Source organism: Macaca mulatta, chromosome 5 (genome assembly GCF_049350105.2).
Source record: "Macaca mulatta isolate MMU2019108-1 chromosome 5, T2T-MMU8v2.0, whole genome shotgun sequence".
Classification (NCBI taxonomy): Eukaryota; Metazoa; Chordata; class Mammalia; order Primates; family Cercopithecidae; genus Macaca; species Macaca mulatta.
This window is the reverse complement of record NC_133410.1, coordinates 60,272,410-60,286,372: the sequence shown is the minus strand read 5'-3', so window position 1 is coordinate 60,286,372 and position 13,963 is coordinate 60,272,410. Positions and strand designations below refer to the sequence as shown.

The window sequence follows — 13,963 nt, the reverse complement described above, 5'->3', positions numbered from 1 at the left end:
ATAATGTGAATTTTTAAAAACAATCCCCATGTGGACAAAAATTCTAATTTTTTAAGTAGATGCTTCTAAACATGCAGTTAAAATCCTCTATCTCTGGCTTATTTTAAAATTCTAGCTTTCTATACAAATATGTCAGAACAGGCTCTCTTATACTTTAATTAAAGACAGGTATTCAGCCTTCTTCAGGAGAAGATGCTCTCCCCTTAGAAACTTACCTTCAGGACTCACAGGGGCACTCAGTGTTTGCTCCTATTCCTTTGATCAGGAGAAGACCCTGTACATGAAACCTGGGCAAACATTGCCTTCTGGCTCTACTGGCCAGGTAGGAGGCAGCCTCTGGAACACTGGCTCTTTGTGTTTAATTTGTGCTTAGAAGTGCAGGTGGCTGGTTCCTTTGTTTCAACAAAGGTTGCTGGCCAACATGCTTGGAAAAAGAAACTGTTTGGAATAATGCACTTTCTGCTAAAATTTATTACATCATGCTAATTAAACTTATTTACTAAGGACAGGAATGTACACGTACCTTTTGAGCTGCCGTTAGAAGAGGCATAGGTTACAAAATTTATGTTAGGTTCCTAAGTAGCAGAAAAAGTCTAATAGGTTCTGAGAGTGAAATGTGATCTGCATTCTAAAACTGGATTTTAACTTCCCCATTAATTTGTTTTTTTTTGTTTTTTTGTTTTTTTTTTTTTTTTTTAAATACATGGTTAGCATTTATTCACCTCTAAAAGTGCCCAGATTTCAGGCTATGACCTAAAGTGAAAATACTTTGAAAGTAACCATAAAAAGCTTTATTTTATTTTATTTTTTCCACCCAGCTCACTATGTGAAGCAGTGTGCAGTGATGACTCCGGGCAATAAAACAGCAACTAGAAGCTTAGTCATTTCAGCACAAAGCTAACTAACCTATGCTAATACCCTTTGAACAGGGAAGTTTCTAAACTCAGAATTCTCATCCAGTAGTGGGATAAAAACGTTATGTTGCCTACTGTGCTATCATTAATATCAGGACCTCTTATTTTACTGATCATATGTAATCCTCATGAAATTTGCTGAAACCAAAATTCTGATTATGAAGATTCTGTTTTACTATTAATTTCCATTCTTTTCATGTAGTTCTGTGCAGGAAAATAAAAATACGTCAATAAATTGTTAATTTTTGTCTCGTTCACCACAGGCATGCCTAGTATAGAGAGGGAGCTAAAAAACTACTTGCCAAGTGAATAAATGAGTAGGTGTGTTTGCCAGATTTGTGGTATGCTGGATATCACAGTTGGTCAGTGGCATTGTTATAATTTCTGGTGACAGCCTGGCAGAGATTTCCCCCAGCTCCAGGAATTTTGTTTATGTTAGGAGGTCAAAAGTTCTCAGAACTTTAATCCTTTCCTACTGTGAGCATTTGTTCTCAGACTTCAGTATGCATCAGAATCACATGATTCGTTCTGGGGTGAAGCCCAGGGTCTATACCGTGAACAGGTGTCTGATTCAGAAGCAGGTGGTCCATGGACCTCATTTTAAAGAAATGCTTCTTATTCCATCTCAAATGTAATGTGTCCAGGACTGAATTCTGGATCCTCAATTGCAAACCTGCTCCTCCTGTAGCTCCTGCTTCTCCTCATGATTTCACAAAATGTTAACTCCATTTTTCTAGATCGAAATTTTTAGAATGATCCTTGGTTATTCTCTTTCTCTCATACTCCATGTCTAACCCTTCTGGAAATAATCCTACTGTGTTGGTCTTCAAAATATATCCAGAATCTGATCATTGTTTTCTACCTCTACTGCTGCCACCTTGGATCAAGCCACCTTCATCTCTACCCTGGACTGTCAGCTCCTTGGTAACTTCTCTGTTTCCACTCTTGTCCCCTCTCTACTGTGTTCTTAACACAGCAGCCAGACTGACATTGTCACTAATGTGCTCAATATCCTTCCACAGCTTCTCATCTTATTTAGTGGGAAATACCAAGCCTCATGATGGCCTATCAAACCCTACATGTTCTGGGCCCATTTGGCCTCATCTTCTCCTGCTGTCTTTCTACTTCCATTTCCCCACACTGTCCTCCCTGACCCTTACAAATAGGCATCTGTCTTTGGGCTGTGGAGTTGCTGTTCCCCTTGCCTGGAATACCTGCGAAACCTGCATGGCTTGCTTTCTCCCTTTCTGCAGGCTTTTCCTCCAATGCTTCCTCCTCACTGAGGAAGGAACATGCAATCAGAACCCTTTCCGCTGTCTATCTCCAGCACTCTTTACTCCATTTCCTCAGCATTTATCTTACGTATTGACTGTATCCCGACTTTATGATGTAACCCCATGAAAGTAAGGGTTTTGTTTGGTTCATTACTGAATGCTCAGGGTCTGAAAAAAATACCTGTTCACATTGAGCAGTCAATAAGTGTTTGAGGAATAAGTCAGTGGATTCTTTATCCTTTGCATCATGTCTTTTTCCCACTGCTTATAGTTCATCCTTATCTTCCAGCTGTGGCTTTATTTCCGTATTTGATCATATTTGTTTCCTTCACTTTTCTACTGCCCAACCCTGCATCATTCACTTCCCCTTCTCTCTATCATTTATTTGGCTTTATTCCTTTTCCCATCCCCCATAAGATTTGGGTCATGTTTCAGTACCACTTGGTTTTTCATAATTTCATTTCCCCTCAGCCCCCAGCCTCTGCTATAGCTTGGCCAGTTTCAGTTTTCATCTTTACTCTTATAGCTTTTAAGCCCCTACCCTATTGTTCCCAAAGCAATGTGAGATACGGTTTGCCGGGTATAAGAAAAGTTGTGGATGTCGGCCATATATTGCATAATCTAATGTCAAGAGGGAACCAGTAAAAATAAAGTGTCATGAAGAGCAAGGGAGGGAGAGGTTAGGACAGGGCATAATGTTTTTGGCCCTGGGGTTAATTCTTTAGAACTATCATTTAGGAGAAGCCTTAGATCTTTTACCTAATGCTGCTCTTCAGTATTATCCCAACTATTAAAACAGAAATGTCACTTTTAATAAAATAAAACCACTGTTAAACCAAATATTAGTGATAGTTCCATGAGAGAATAAATTTGGCAGTCTTTAGGGACATACTTTTTCAACTTCTTATCTAGTATCTCTACTGAGGATTCATGTTATTAATCTTGTTGATCATACATCATGCTTAGAAAACTTTGGTATATTTCACAAATGACTGGTGAGTAGGATAATGTATAATATAAGGTGCGTGGTTACCTGGTTATGAATGTCCTCTCATTAATGAAGATCCAAGAGGGGTACTGGTGAGCCATCATAGTCATCTTTTCCTCTTTTTTGAGATGGTCTGAGGATATCCTAAACATGAGAATAATATTAATGATTTGTTCCTATAATGCATTCATAAATTAGTATCTGATTTAAGTTGAGTATTTTGTTGTGTCTCTAGAGTATAAGAATGTTTTAGAAAGTTTTTGAGTAGTATGTCATATGTGAGCAAAAATACAGAAAAATATATTATGTAAATGAAAAACTACAGAAACAGTAACTCAAGACAAGGATGTATTGAACAATTTGGTAAGTCTGTTTTAGATATATTTTTAGCAAAATAAATATGACTCTATTGATTTATGTAATTTTGCATAAGGGATCATATTCCTTCGTTTGCACTAACTCACCCAAACTGGCTGAACCTTGCCCCAGTCAGCAGAACACAACTGCAATTCTAGGCAGCTAAAATCAAGCTCTGACTTGAGGAGCTGATTAGATATGATGTAATATTTTTCAAGTCTCCTTCCGGTTCTGGAAACTGTGGTCAGATGTGAATAATCTCCTCCTTTATATGTTCATATGAATGGCATTAGGGTGTGACCAGAGATGTAAAGTATAATATTTTCAGATCATTCTATTTTGCAAAAATTGAATATTCAGTTGTCATGGCTCCAAGCCTATAAGATTTTAGGGGGTATAACCAGAATAAAAAGATGGACAAGAGAGAGTTCAGTTTTCTTTTTTTTTAAAAAAAGGTGTGAGTTGGGGGGTGGTGGATTTCCTCCTTTTTCTTTCACATCAGGTTATTTGGGTTGGGTAAGATGAATAAAAATTAGGAAGTTTTATGCCCTAACTCTTCGGAATACCAGAAAAAAAAAAAAAAAGAAAACAGGAAAGCTATTCTTCTCTTCTCATAAAATCTCTGATGCATCCTTTTCCTTATAGCATGTTGTTGAACTCATTAGGTACTTTGTTACAGTTTTCAGGGTGAATGCTTGGCTGGAGTCTCATTTTAGGCTTTTATCATTCTGATCATCCCATCACCTATTTGGTCACAAACCATCCTGATACCTTTCTTAATAAATACAGCCCAAGTCCCTTAACCTGACTTTCAGGCTTTCCTCAATTCCACCCAAACCTACCCTTCCAAGCGCCAAATTGAAACATTTCTTCAACACCAGGCCTTGCAATCTAATGAAATTTCATGTCATTGAGTCTCTTCTCACCAATTCCCCTGGCAGCAGAGGGCCCTCCTCACTGCAGCTCCAGATATCTGGTCCCTTTTAGTCCCCAGTGGGACATCTTTAAGTCTCCCCAAGGCCTTTGAATCCACACTGTTGTCATCACTCTGCTTTCTACCTGTATTATCATTATTGATTTATACCTTACTTTCTTTTCTATTGCTATCTTCTTGCTCAAAGAATGGTGCTTGTCTAGTTGGAAATGGCATACTCTGATAGCACTTCATTGGCAGGTCTCATGCAGGACACCTGGAGGACTCATGCCAGAGAGACAGAAGCTTAGTCTCCAGGCAAAGTAATTCTATACGTCAGAAGCCACATGGGCATTTTATGCTGCCTTGGGGACACAGACACAACATGCTCCATGAGCCCAATGAATCCCAGTTACTCATTCACAGGATTTGGTCTGGGCAATTTGGTTATACAGGTTACACAGCTTACTCCAGCTTCTAAAACTTCAGTTTTGCTCCTGGATTTTGTCATTCTAATAACCCACCAAAAGGGTTTTTAATGTCCTCTAGTGAGATCCCCCAGTGATGACCCTGGGGCCCAAACACTTCCTTCTTCCTCCTGGATCCAGATTATTCATCATATATTCCTTTAATTTAGCCCTACCTCCACTTCTCTTCCCATGTTACAAGAGCCTATACCTTGCCAAAGAGTTCACTTCTCTCCTCATTGCTTCACTTCTTAGCAGCATTTGACAAGATTGACTTTCCTACCTTTTACAACATTTTCCTCTTGATGCTTTTGAGACAAACCACAAATAACAATCACCTTGCTCTATTTTCCTGCTATCTCACAGGCCTCAACACTAGTCTCCTTTGCTGACTCCTCCTTTACATGATCGCTAAATACTGGCTTGTTTGAGTGTCCATTCTCAGCCATCCTTTCTTGTCTATCCATACATTCTTCCAGGTAATCTAATCCGTCTCCAGCCCATAATCTCTGCTGAGTTCCAGGCGCGTGTCACCACCTACCTAATCTCTACTTAGATGGGTACCAGGCATCTCAATATCTACATGACTGAAACAGAACCACTGACTTTCTCCCATGCTCTAGAATTTCCTCCTCCACAATTCTTTCCCATCTAGGCATCAAAACTAATATTTAGCCTCATTTTTTTCCTCTTTCACCATAAGCCGAATTCAATCCAAAAGTAAGTCCTATTCACTGTACCACTAACATAATCCAGATTCGAAAGCTTTGATTTCCACTATTACTACCCTAAGCCAAGTCACTATCATCTTTTCCCTGGGTTATTGCGTCAGTCTACTAAAGGGCCTCCTTTTGCTGTGGTCTGAATGTTTGTGTCCCCACAAAACTTACATGTTGAAACTTAATCACCAATGCAATAGTATTAAAGGGTGAGGATTTTAGGAGGTGATTAGGTCATGATAGTGGGGATCATGAACGTGATTAGTGCCCTTATAAAAGAGACCTCAGAAGCTGCCTGGACCCTTCCACCATGTCAGAGCATAGAAAGAAGGCCATCTAAGAACCAGACAGCTCGCTTCCCTCACCAGACACTGGGGATATTTGGAACTGAAGAACCACTGATAGCAGCTTCTTATAATCACAAAGTGAAAATTGGTAGTGATGGACTGAAAAATCATTGCAGTGGCTTTCCAACTGGCTCACTCTTCATTTGCATTCATAAGAAATATGAAAGATATCATTAAAGAGGGCAAATGTAGTTATAGTGACAAACTTGTGATCTATGCTGAAGTAACTCACAGCCACCTTCAGAAGACTTCAGAAGATGTGATGAAAGGATTTCCAAGGCTCTTACATTATTCTCAGACTTTAGGAAGGAAGACAGTTGAATATAATTTAATGTAAGGAAATAAAAACAGGATAAAATTTTCATTCATAGGCAGCATATAATATTTGAGTAGGAAATAATATTGTTCTTGTCTGATCTAAAAATTGGGTAAATAAAATATTCAAATGGTTTAAATATCTGAAAGGTAAGAACATGATTTGGTAAAAGTCTTATTGTTAGTATTAACAGTGAAGTGAAATACAAAAGTTAGCCAGGTGTGGTGGCACACACTTGTAATCCCAGCTACATGAGAGGCTGAGGCCCGAGAACTGCTTAAACCTGGGAGATGGAGGTTGCAGTGAGCCAAGATTGCATCACTGCACTCCAGCCTGGGCAACAGAGTGAGACTCTGTCTCAAAAAAAAAAAAAAAAAAAAAAAGAAGAAAAGAAAAAATAAAGAACAAAACAAACAAACAAAAACAATGAAGCAAGGCATAGATCTATGAATTCAAATAGTTTTTCATGCTCATCTTCCCATTCCCATTCACCATGATGCATAGCAAATTAAAACCTGCTACGGCCCTTGTGAAAATCTGCTAAATTATAACGACTTGGTAGATATAAGCATCTGAGCAAGTTTTCTCAAAGACTTAACAGGAGAATAACAGAGAAGTCATGAATAGCAAAGAGGAAGAGAATTTATGAAGAAAGAAAAAATTACAGGTCTAAAAGCCTGGAGGTCTTACTTGGGATATTCAGCTATTTTGGTAAAACATAATAAACTAAAACTTGAGGAGGAAGATGGTTGCTACAAATCTATGTAGGCCCTGGAGCCAGAGATTATTGACTTAGATTGTGTGTACAATAAGATCATTATTTAATGAGTTTGGTTATTTACTTTTTCATTGTGTCCAGAAAAAATGAAGCTGGAGAGACAGGGAATTAGACAGGTCAGCAATTAAGTCCTGGAGAAATGAACAGCACTAGAAGTCCTAGGAGAGGTAGAATTGGTCTGAGCAGGCCAAAGAGATCTGGAGCCTGAGAAGGCAGTGTTGGGCAGCATCAGCCTTCCAGCAACGCTGGAACGTGGTTCACCTCCCCTGGCTCTGCATTCCTGCCTAGAGGTGGGCTTGCCTGGACTTACCAGTTGCCTTGTGACCAGAATGAGGCCAGAGGACAGGAAGTGAACTCTAGCACAAGTTAAATCAAATGGGTCAGTCATTTAAAGTAACTTCCTGTTATCCAAGCATGTGTTAATTAAATGGTTACATGTCTAAAAGTGGAAAATTTGGTTCACTCATTTGTAAATTCAACAAGTGTTTCGTGAGTTCCTTCTCTGCACCTGCTACCATGTTAGGCACAGAAAGTATAGCCTGTATCTATATCTATAGCCTGTTATTTTTGAGGCCACAAGGTGCACAAAGTGTCAAAATATTCATGATTTTACAAAGAACTTATATACATATATGTATGTATATATCTACATATATATCTACATATATACGTATATACACACACATCTATATGTAGATATACACAGGTGCTAACTTCCCTGTATTTCCCAGCCAAAGACAATTTCTCTTGCTTCTGAAATTTCACAGGAAATTTTCTGTAGCTTTCTAATTACTTATTGCTTTCTCTCTCTAACCATATTTTATTTTACTTAATTTGACTAGTAGGTCCTTTACAACAGAATTATTGCTATTTCATTTTTGTGTCTTCTTACTAAAGTGAGTGAATATATGCAGGCATATAGATAAAACATACACAAAGTATTGAATACATCCAACATACAGAGAGGTACGTTATAGTATTAACGGTAAAATTAAGAGCTAAGACATTATGTGTGATAATTATTTCTTTTTTAAATTTTGTATGTACTTTCTAAATCATATACAAGGAATATACGTTACATCTCTCTCACCTGCATCCCCAGTAAAAGCTACTTAAAAAAAGAACAGAAAGTATCACACTAGAATAGCAAGTGTGTATTTCCATTATGAGATAAGACTATATTAAGGACTGTACACATGGAGAGTCTTTTTAATAAAATATTGTTTCAGCTTGAAGAAGCAATCGTGAAGCTGTTTTCCCAAAGTTATGACCTGGAAACTTGGAGTAGAGAAGAGCAGAGTAATATGCAATTACATCACTTCAAGAAAATGAGACAAAACAACCATAATTCCATCCAGTATCTAGATCTATAAAAAAAAGGAAAAGAGTTAACAGTGTGGTGGTTTCTGGGAAGCATTTGGCTCCATATTTTTTCTTAAAATGTGCTTTATTTGCAGAGACAGTAAAAGTCAAGAGTTGGCATATACAAACTATCACTTAATTAAGTTATATTGTTGCAGTCAGCAATTGTTGGTTTTGAGATAGAAATAATGTATTATAATCATTGAATCTAAGAGAGGACTAAGCAGAATATGAATCAAACACACTTCTATGTGAGAATGCCACTACCCTCAGTTCAAGTGGAATCTAATTGGAAATGCCAAACCTTTACTATTCTATTGCATATTTACATGGTACCAATGCCATGAATTTTATTCCACTCAAGGTGCCCTCAGGGAGATAAAGAAAGCAGGAACAGTCAGAGAAGCAAATTTGTATTAATGTACTTAAGGCATCTTGCCACCAGTGGGTCTGGGAGGAGCTGCTCAGTCTGCCAACAGCATCTTCTGGAGTTACTGGTGTGATGGAGCTCAAGGATTTTCTGCTTCGCCTGAGCTTCCCAGTAGAAATTCTTAGGTTGACTTTACAAAGATCACGACTCATTTTTCTTGTTTGTCTATTGGCTGCAAAAGAATCGACACTCTCTCCTCTTAAGCTCCTTTCCTAGGCTCTGGGTGATGATGAAGTTTTCCTTTAAGATAACACCCTTATTACTTAAATAGGAGACACTTCATGTTCAACTCCTAAAAGCAGTGGTATTAGTTAAGTTTGGTTGTTGATATTATGTTATGAAAGCGATGAAAACACTATAACTGATAATTTTAAAGACAAATTAATTTTTGCAACAGAACAACTCTCTAACTTTAGTGTAAAGGGAAAATATTCAGAATTCCTTTCTCAGAGGTTGTATTTTCAAATGGCCTATACTTGAATATTTTAATAATCTAAGCTTTTATATGAAGTCCATGTATCTCTAGTAACCGTGAATTCTCCACCCACGTTGCAATCAATGAATCTATATAAGCAAATGGACTGTTGGCACTGGGTTTCTATTTCAGTTAAAAGTATAAGATGCTTCTTTTTTAGGAAATTAAAACAAGAATCAGGTGTGGAACTTTTAATTACATGCTTAAAAGACTGTTACATACATATTACACTATTGTGAATATAACTGAAAAGGTTAATTTTTTCTTAATCATTGCTGGGTCTCTCTCTGTCACTCTTTTCCCTCTTTCTCTCTCTCTCTCTCTCTGATTGAACAAAACATTTAATAGTTTATAATAAAATGTTATACACCTGAGAAATTGTAGAATAAATGTAAACTCAACACAATATTCTAATGTATAGATATAAAGTTTATATCTATCTATCTATTGATCTATCTATCTATCTAAACAGATTTTAACCAGGAAGACTTACATCCATTTATGGTTAAATAGATTGATCTCAAATGAATTTCAAATATAGTTAAATAAATTTATCTCAATTGGGGCTACTATTCTTTATTTAGACATGTGCCTATTAATAAATATAAACGCAAATAACATGGTTTAAGGATGTATAACAATATGTAAATTCAGCATACAAGTATATTTCCTCTTTGGAAAGTGTTTAGTGAATACTGGAGCCCTAACTTATTCTACTTCAATTTGATTCCTTTATAAGTTTTTAGCTAAACCATACTAAACACAATCAGACCCCAGAGGGCAATAACATGTAAACTTCAGTTAGGTTGGCTTTAGAATTCTATCCACAATTCTCCAGTCAATATCTAATTATAAATACACTGAAGAATTTCAACTCTGTAATTTGAAAAAAGAATCCATTAAAACACTGATGATATTAAGTTAGGGTATACTGCAAACTCTTTGATTGTTTTATTTAATAAAATAACAAGATAAAAATGACATCAATGGAAATTACTAGTCATAGATACTAAGTTGGTCCCCTCAAGAAAGTTAGCAACATTAATAACTAACAACATTGACAAAAGAGCTGTTTAAGTAAAACTTCATAAAATAAAGCTACTTTCCTGTAATTTAAGCTTAAGAGGTAGAGACTGACAAATACAAGTATTATTCCTTCATGTCCCTTGTCCATCAACACAAATTAAAAACATCACTTCAATACAAACAATTCAATATGTGCTGAAATATAAAGACATGGATTATATGATCTAAATTGATGAAAGTTATTCAAAAGCAGTCTCCTTTATAAAACCCAAATGGCATGAATTCTACAATATGAGATTGTGTGTAACTCTCTTACTCTAAAATTCTGTTTTATTTTTAGGAATCACAGATTAATATAAATGTGAATTTCTCAAAAGAAAAGTGATTGAGTAGCAAATATATCTGAATTTGTCACCACATACCCTATCTGAAAAATGGAAAGAAGCCAGGTCATTTCGTTCCTACCCAGAGATATGATCCTAGCACACCTGTCACCTGCTTGCCTGTCTTGGATCCACTCTCTGGGAACCAGTTCAATTCCAGCATCCTAATACACACTGACTGGTCTCTCTAGTTCAGCTTGCCCTCCCTAACAATGGTCCCTTTGGCAGAGCAGCTTATTCTTAATGCTAACAGGAGGTACCACTTACAGAACACTTGCTGACTGTTCAGTTCCCATCAAAGAAAGCCCTATGGGGCAGATCCCTTGATCATGCTTGTTTTATACACAGACTTTTGGGGCTTAGGTTAAGAAACTTTCGAAGGGGCAAACTAATAAGTGGCAAAGCCAAGCTTTGAACCTACCACTCTCCTGCTTCAGAATTCATATCCTTAACTCATGGACTCCCATTTAATTATTTATTCTTTCATTGTTTGGTGAAAGCTTATATTAAAAATTCATTTTTTTGTGGGGGGGGGGCATGCTTTCTGTCACTTTGCAGAAACAAATAAAAGTTTAGCTGAACCCTCAGTTAAGATCTTTCCAGTGTGATGATTCAATACAATATTCTAACCATAAAGATACTCAGAGGAAGGAGGATGGCATCCAGAAGTCTAGCATCTTTGTAAGGCACGATTTTTGCTAGGCACAATTACAGGTAAATGGCTCATTGAACTAAAGGGAGGAGGGGTCCTGTGGTCACATTTACCTCCAAGCCCTTCTCTGCACCCTTTCTCTCCCTTCCTTTCCCTCTCTCCCTCCCACCCTGCAAGCTTACCTTGGTTACAAAAGCATATTCTGAGAAAATCAAAAGGAAAAGTGATGTGCACGATTCAGGCTGCTAGGACACACACACACTCAATTTTGCAGCCTATGGATTCTGCTTTCTAATAACTTGTCCTCAACCTGACCCCAGGGAGTGGATTAGAAAGTTCTTTCCCCTACTCCCATTTTCACCTGTTATTCACACTGTGAGCAGGAGGAGCCTTTTCACCCTCGTTGTTGGGCTGAACTTGCTCCGCGGTTTGTTCTTGGCTGGGTCAGGAACTCTGGTAGAGGGAAACCAGTGCCCTGTCTCTGCCGGGCTGGGACTTCGCGAGTCACTCACCTGTAGGGGAGGTCCGAGGCCCGCGCGGGCTCAGGGGCGGCGCGTGTCTCCTCCCAGAGCATAGCTCGGCCGGGAGCGTGCAGTGCCCCCCACGCAATCAGCGATCCTAGAGCCCAAGGAGCTGTTAAATATTTCTTCTTTTCGCCACAGCAGGGAAGTGTAAGAAACCTGAGCCACTCCCTGTGCCTCAGTGCATGTTGGGAGTGTTTACTTTCTTTCTTAGGAACAGCTGATAGGTACACTCCTTTGCTCTCTGCCACACTTCTTGAGAAATGAATGGACATTCTAGTTAACGCTTTAACCACGGGATTTGACTGATGCTAATCTCTATTCTCCAGTCCACTCAGAATGTAGGTAATTGGTCTGTGAGAAACGACACCAACCAAGACTGAGCGCCATTATTCATGTCTTTCTTTTTAAGATTTTTCTTTTCCAATTTGAGATTTGCTAATTTTCTCCCCTTGTTCTAACACATTTTCCTGCTAGCACTTTTTTTCACCGAGAGCAGCGTTTCACGCTTCAGGGTGCAAAAGGACCACGTATGTATTCTGCTAAACCCAGGTACCATCAGCTGTGAGACTCTGGTTTAGTAGGCCATGGATACGCTTTTTTATAAGCTCCACAGAAGGAACTGGTAGACATCAAAGTTTGAAAATGAACATAATGAAACAAAACAGAAGAAATAAATGATAATTTTGTCATTATCTATTGAATTGGATTTGGGGGCTTTGTTTTTTGCCAGTACCTCCAATTTCAAAAGGACACCAAAAAGTCGTAGAAACTGTTAAATAACAGATGCTGTGGTAATATGAAGTACATTTATACACACACACACACACACGTTTTTAAGGATCATTGTTATTTTACTGGTTTCCTATGTAAAGCAACTATTCATAATAGTTTAAACATAATAGGTCATTTTACAAGTGTAAACCTGAGAGCCCACAAAAGAAATTCAATCTGATTCCTACAAACAGTTCAGCAGGCAGAGTTAATTTCTGGTATCGTTTGTGTTCAAATGTCAGACAAAGAGAATGACTCTAGATGTTCAGGTTGCATGTTTGTCATAGCACTTTAAGTAGGATCCTAAATGTTCAAAAGGTGAGGCAGGCCAGGTGCAGTGACTCACGCCTCTAATCCTAGCACTTTGGGAGACCAAGGCTGATGGATCACTTGAGCCCAGGAATTCAAGACCAGCCTGGACAACATGGCAAAACCCTGTCTCTACAAAAAGTAAAAAAAAAAAAAAAAAAAATTAGCCCAGCATTATGGGGCATGCCTATAGTTCCAGCTGCTCAGGAGACTGAGCTGGGAGGATCCCTTGAGCCTGGGAAGTTGAGGCTGCAGAGAGCCAAGATTGCACCATTGCACTACAGCCTGGATGACAAAGCAAGACCCCGACTCAAAAAAAAAAAAAAAAAAAAAAAAAGAAAAGAAAAGAAAAGAAAAAGAAAACAATCAGGCAGTTTATCTATTCAACCTGTGGTGTGTGGAGACCAGGAACTATCAGATTTATCATTCTTTGAGCAAATGGTTTTATTGGATCACAATCAAAGATTTTACAGTCTTACGTAAGGACAGGTGTGACTTAGTATTATTTGTAGATATTAATTTGATCGTCATGTTGGCTCCATAACTCTCTGGTATGTGCCTGCTGGTATGGACTGACCTTTGAATGATGACTAGCAGGACCTGGAGTGCTTACAGCTCTAGGTTCCAAGATATCTTGCTCAAATCCATGCTCCACCTCCATAGTCTGCGCTTGAAGTGGGTCATTTGCTTATTGTCAGTATCATGGCAACATTCTTTTGCATCTTTTACCTGCAAGCATTGGATTTGGAGGCTTTGTCTTTCACCAATACCTCCAATTTCAAAAGGACACCAAAAAGGCTTAGAAACTGTTAAATGGCAGATGCAGTGGAAACTTTTATTCTGATGACTGCTTTTCAACTGGTTTTCTTTCTGAAACTTTTATTCTGATTACTGCTTTCCAACAGGTTTCCTTTACTTAGAGGCTTAGTGACTTCTTTTGCTTTTTAGTGTTTTATTT

General features: G+C 38.1%; 1 protein-coding gene across 4 annotated transcripts in view; it reads right to left on the bottom strand.

The window, feature by feature from the left end:
* Positions 1–12,135, bottom strand: part of RASSF6 (Ras association domain family member 6) — a 46,825-nt gene extending 34,690 nt beyond the window's left edge. The window contains exons 1-2 of one of the 4 annotated variants that reach the window (XM_078003485.1): positions 11,763–12,135; positions 3,222–3,320 (exon numbers count right to left, since the gene is read on the bottom strand). In XM_078003485.1, coding sequence (XP_077859611.1) covers positions 3,222–3,286 — 65 coding nt within the window. In that variant the 5' untranslated portion in view covers positions 3,287–3,320; positions 11,763–12,135. Of the gene's footprint in view, positions 1–3,221; positions 3,321–7,383; positions 7,430–11,762 lie in introns of all 4 variants that reach the window. The other 3 variants (XM_078003483.1, XM_078003484.1, XM_001103698.5) reach the window with 3 other exon arrangements.
* Between the last annotated feature and the right edge of the window lie 1,828 nt (positions 12,136–13,963).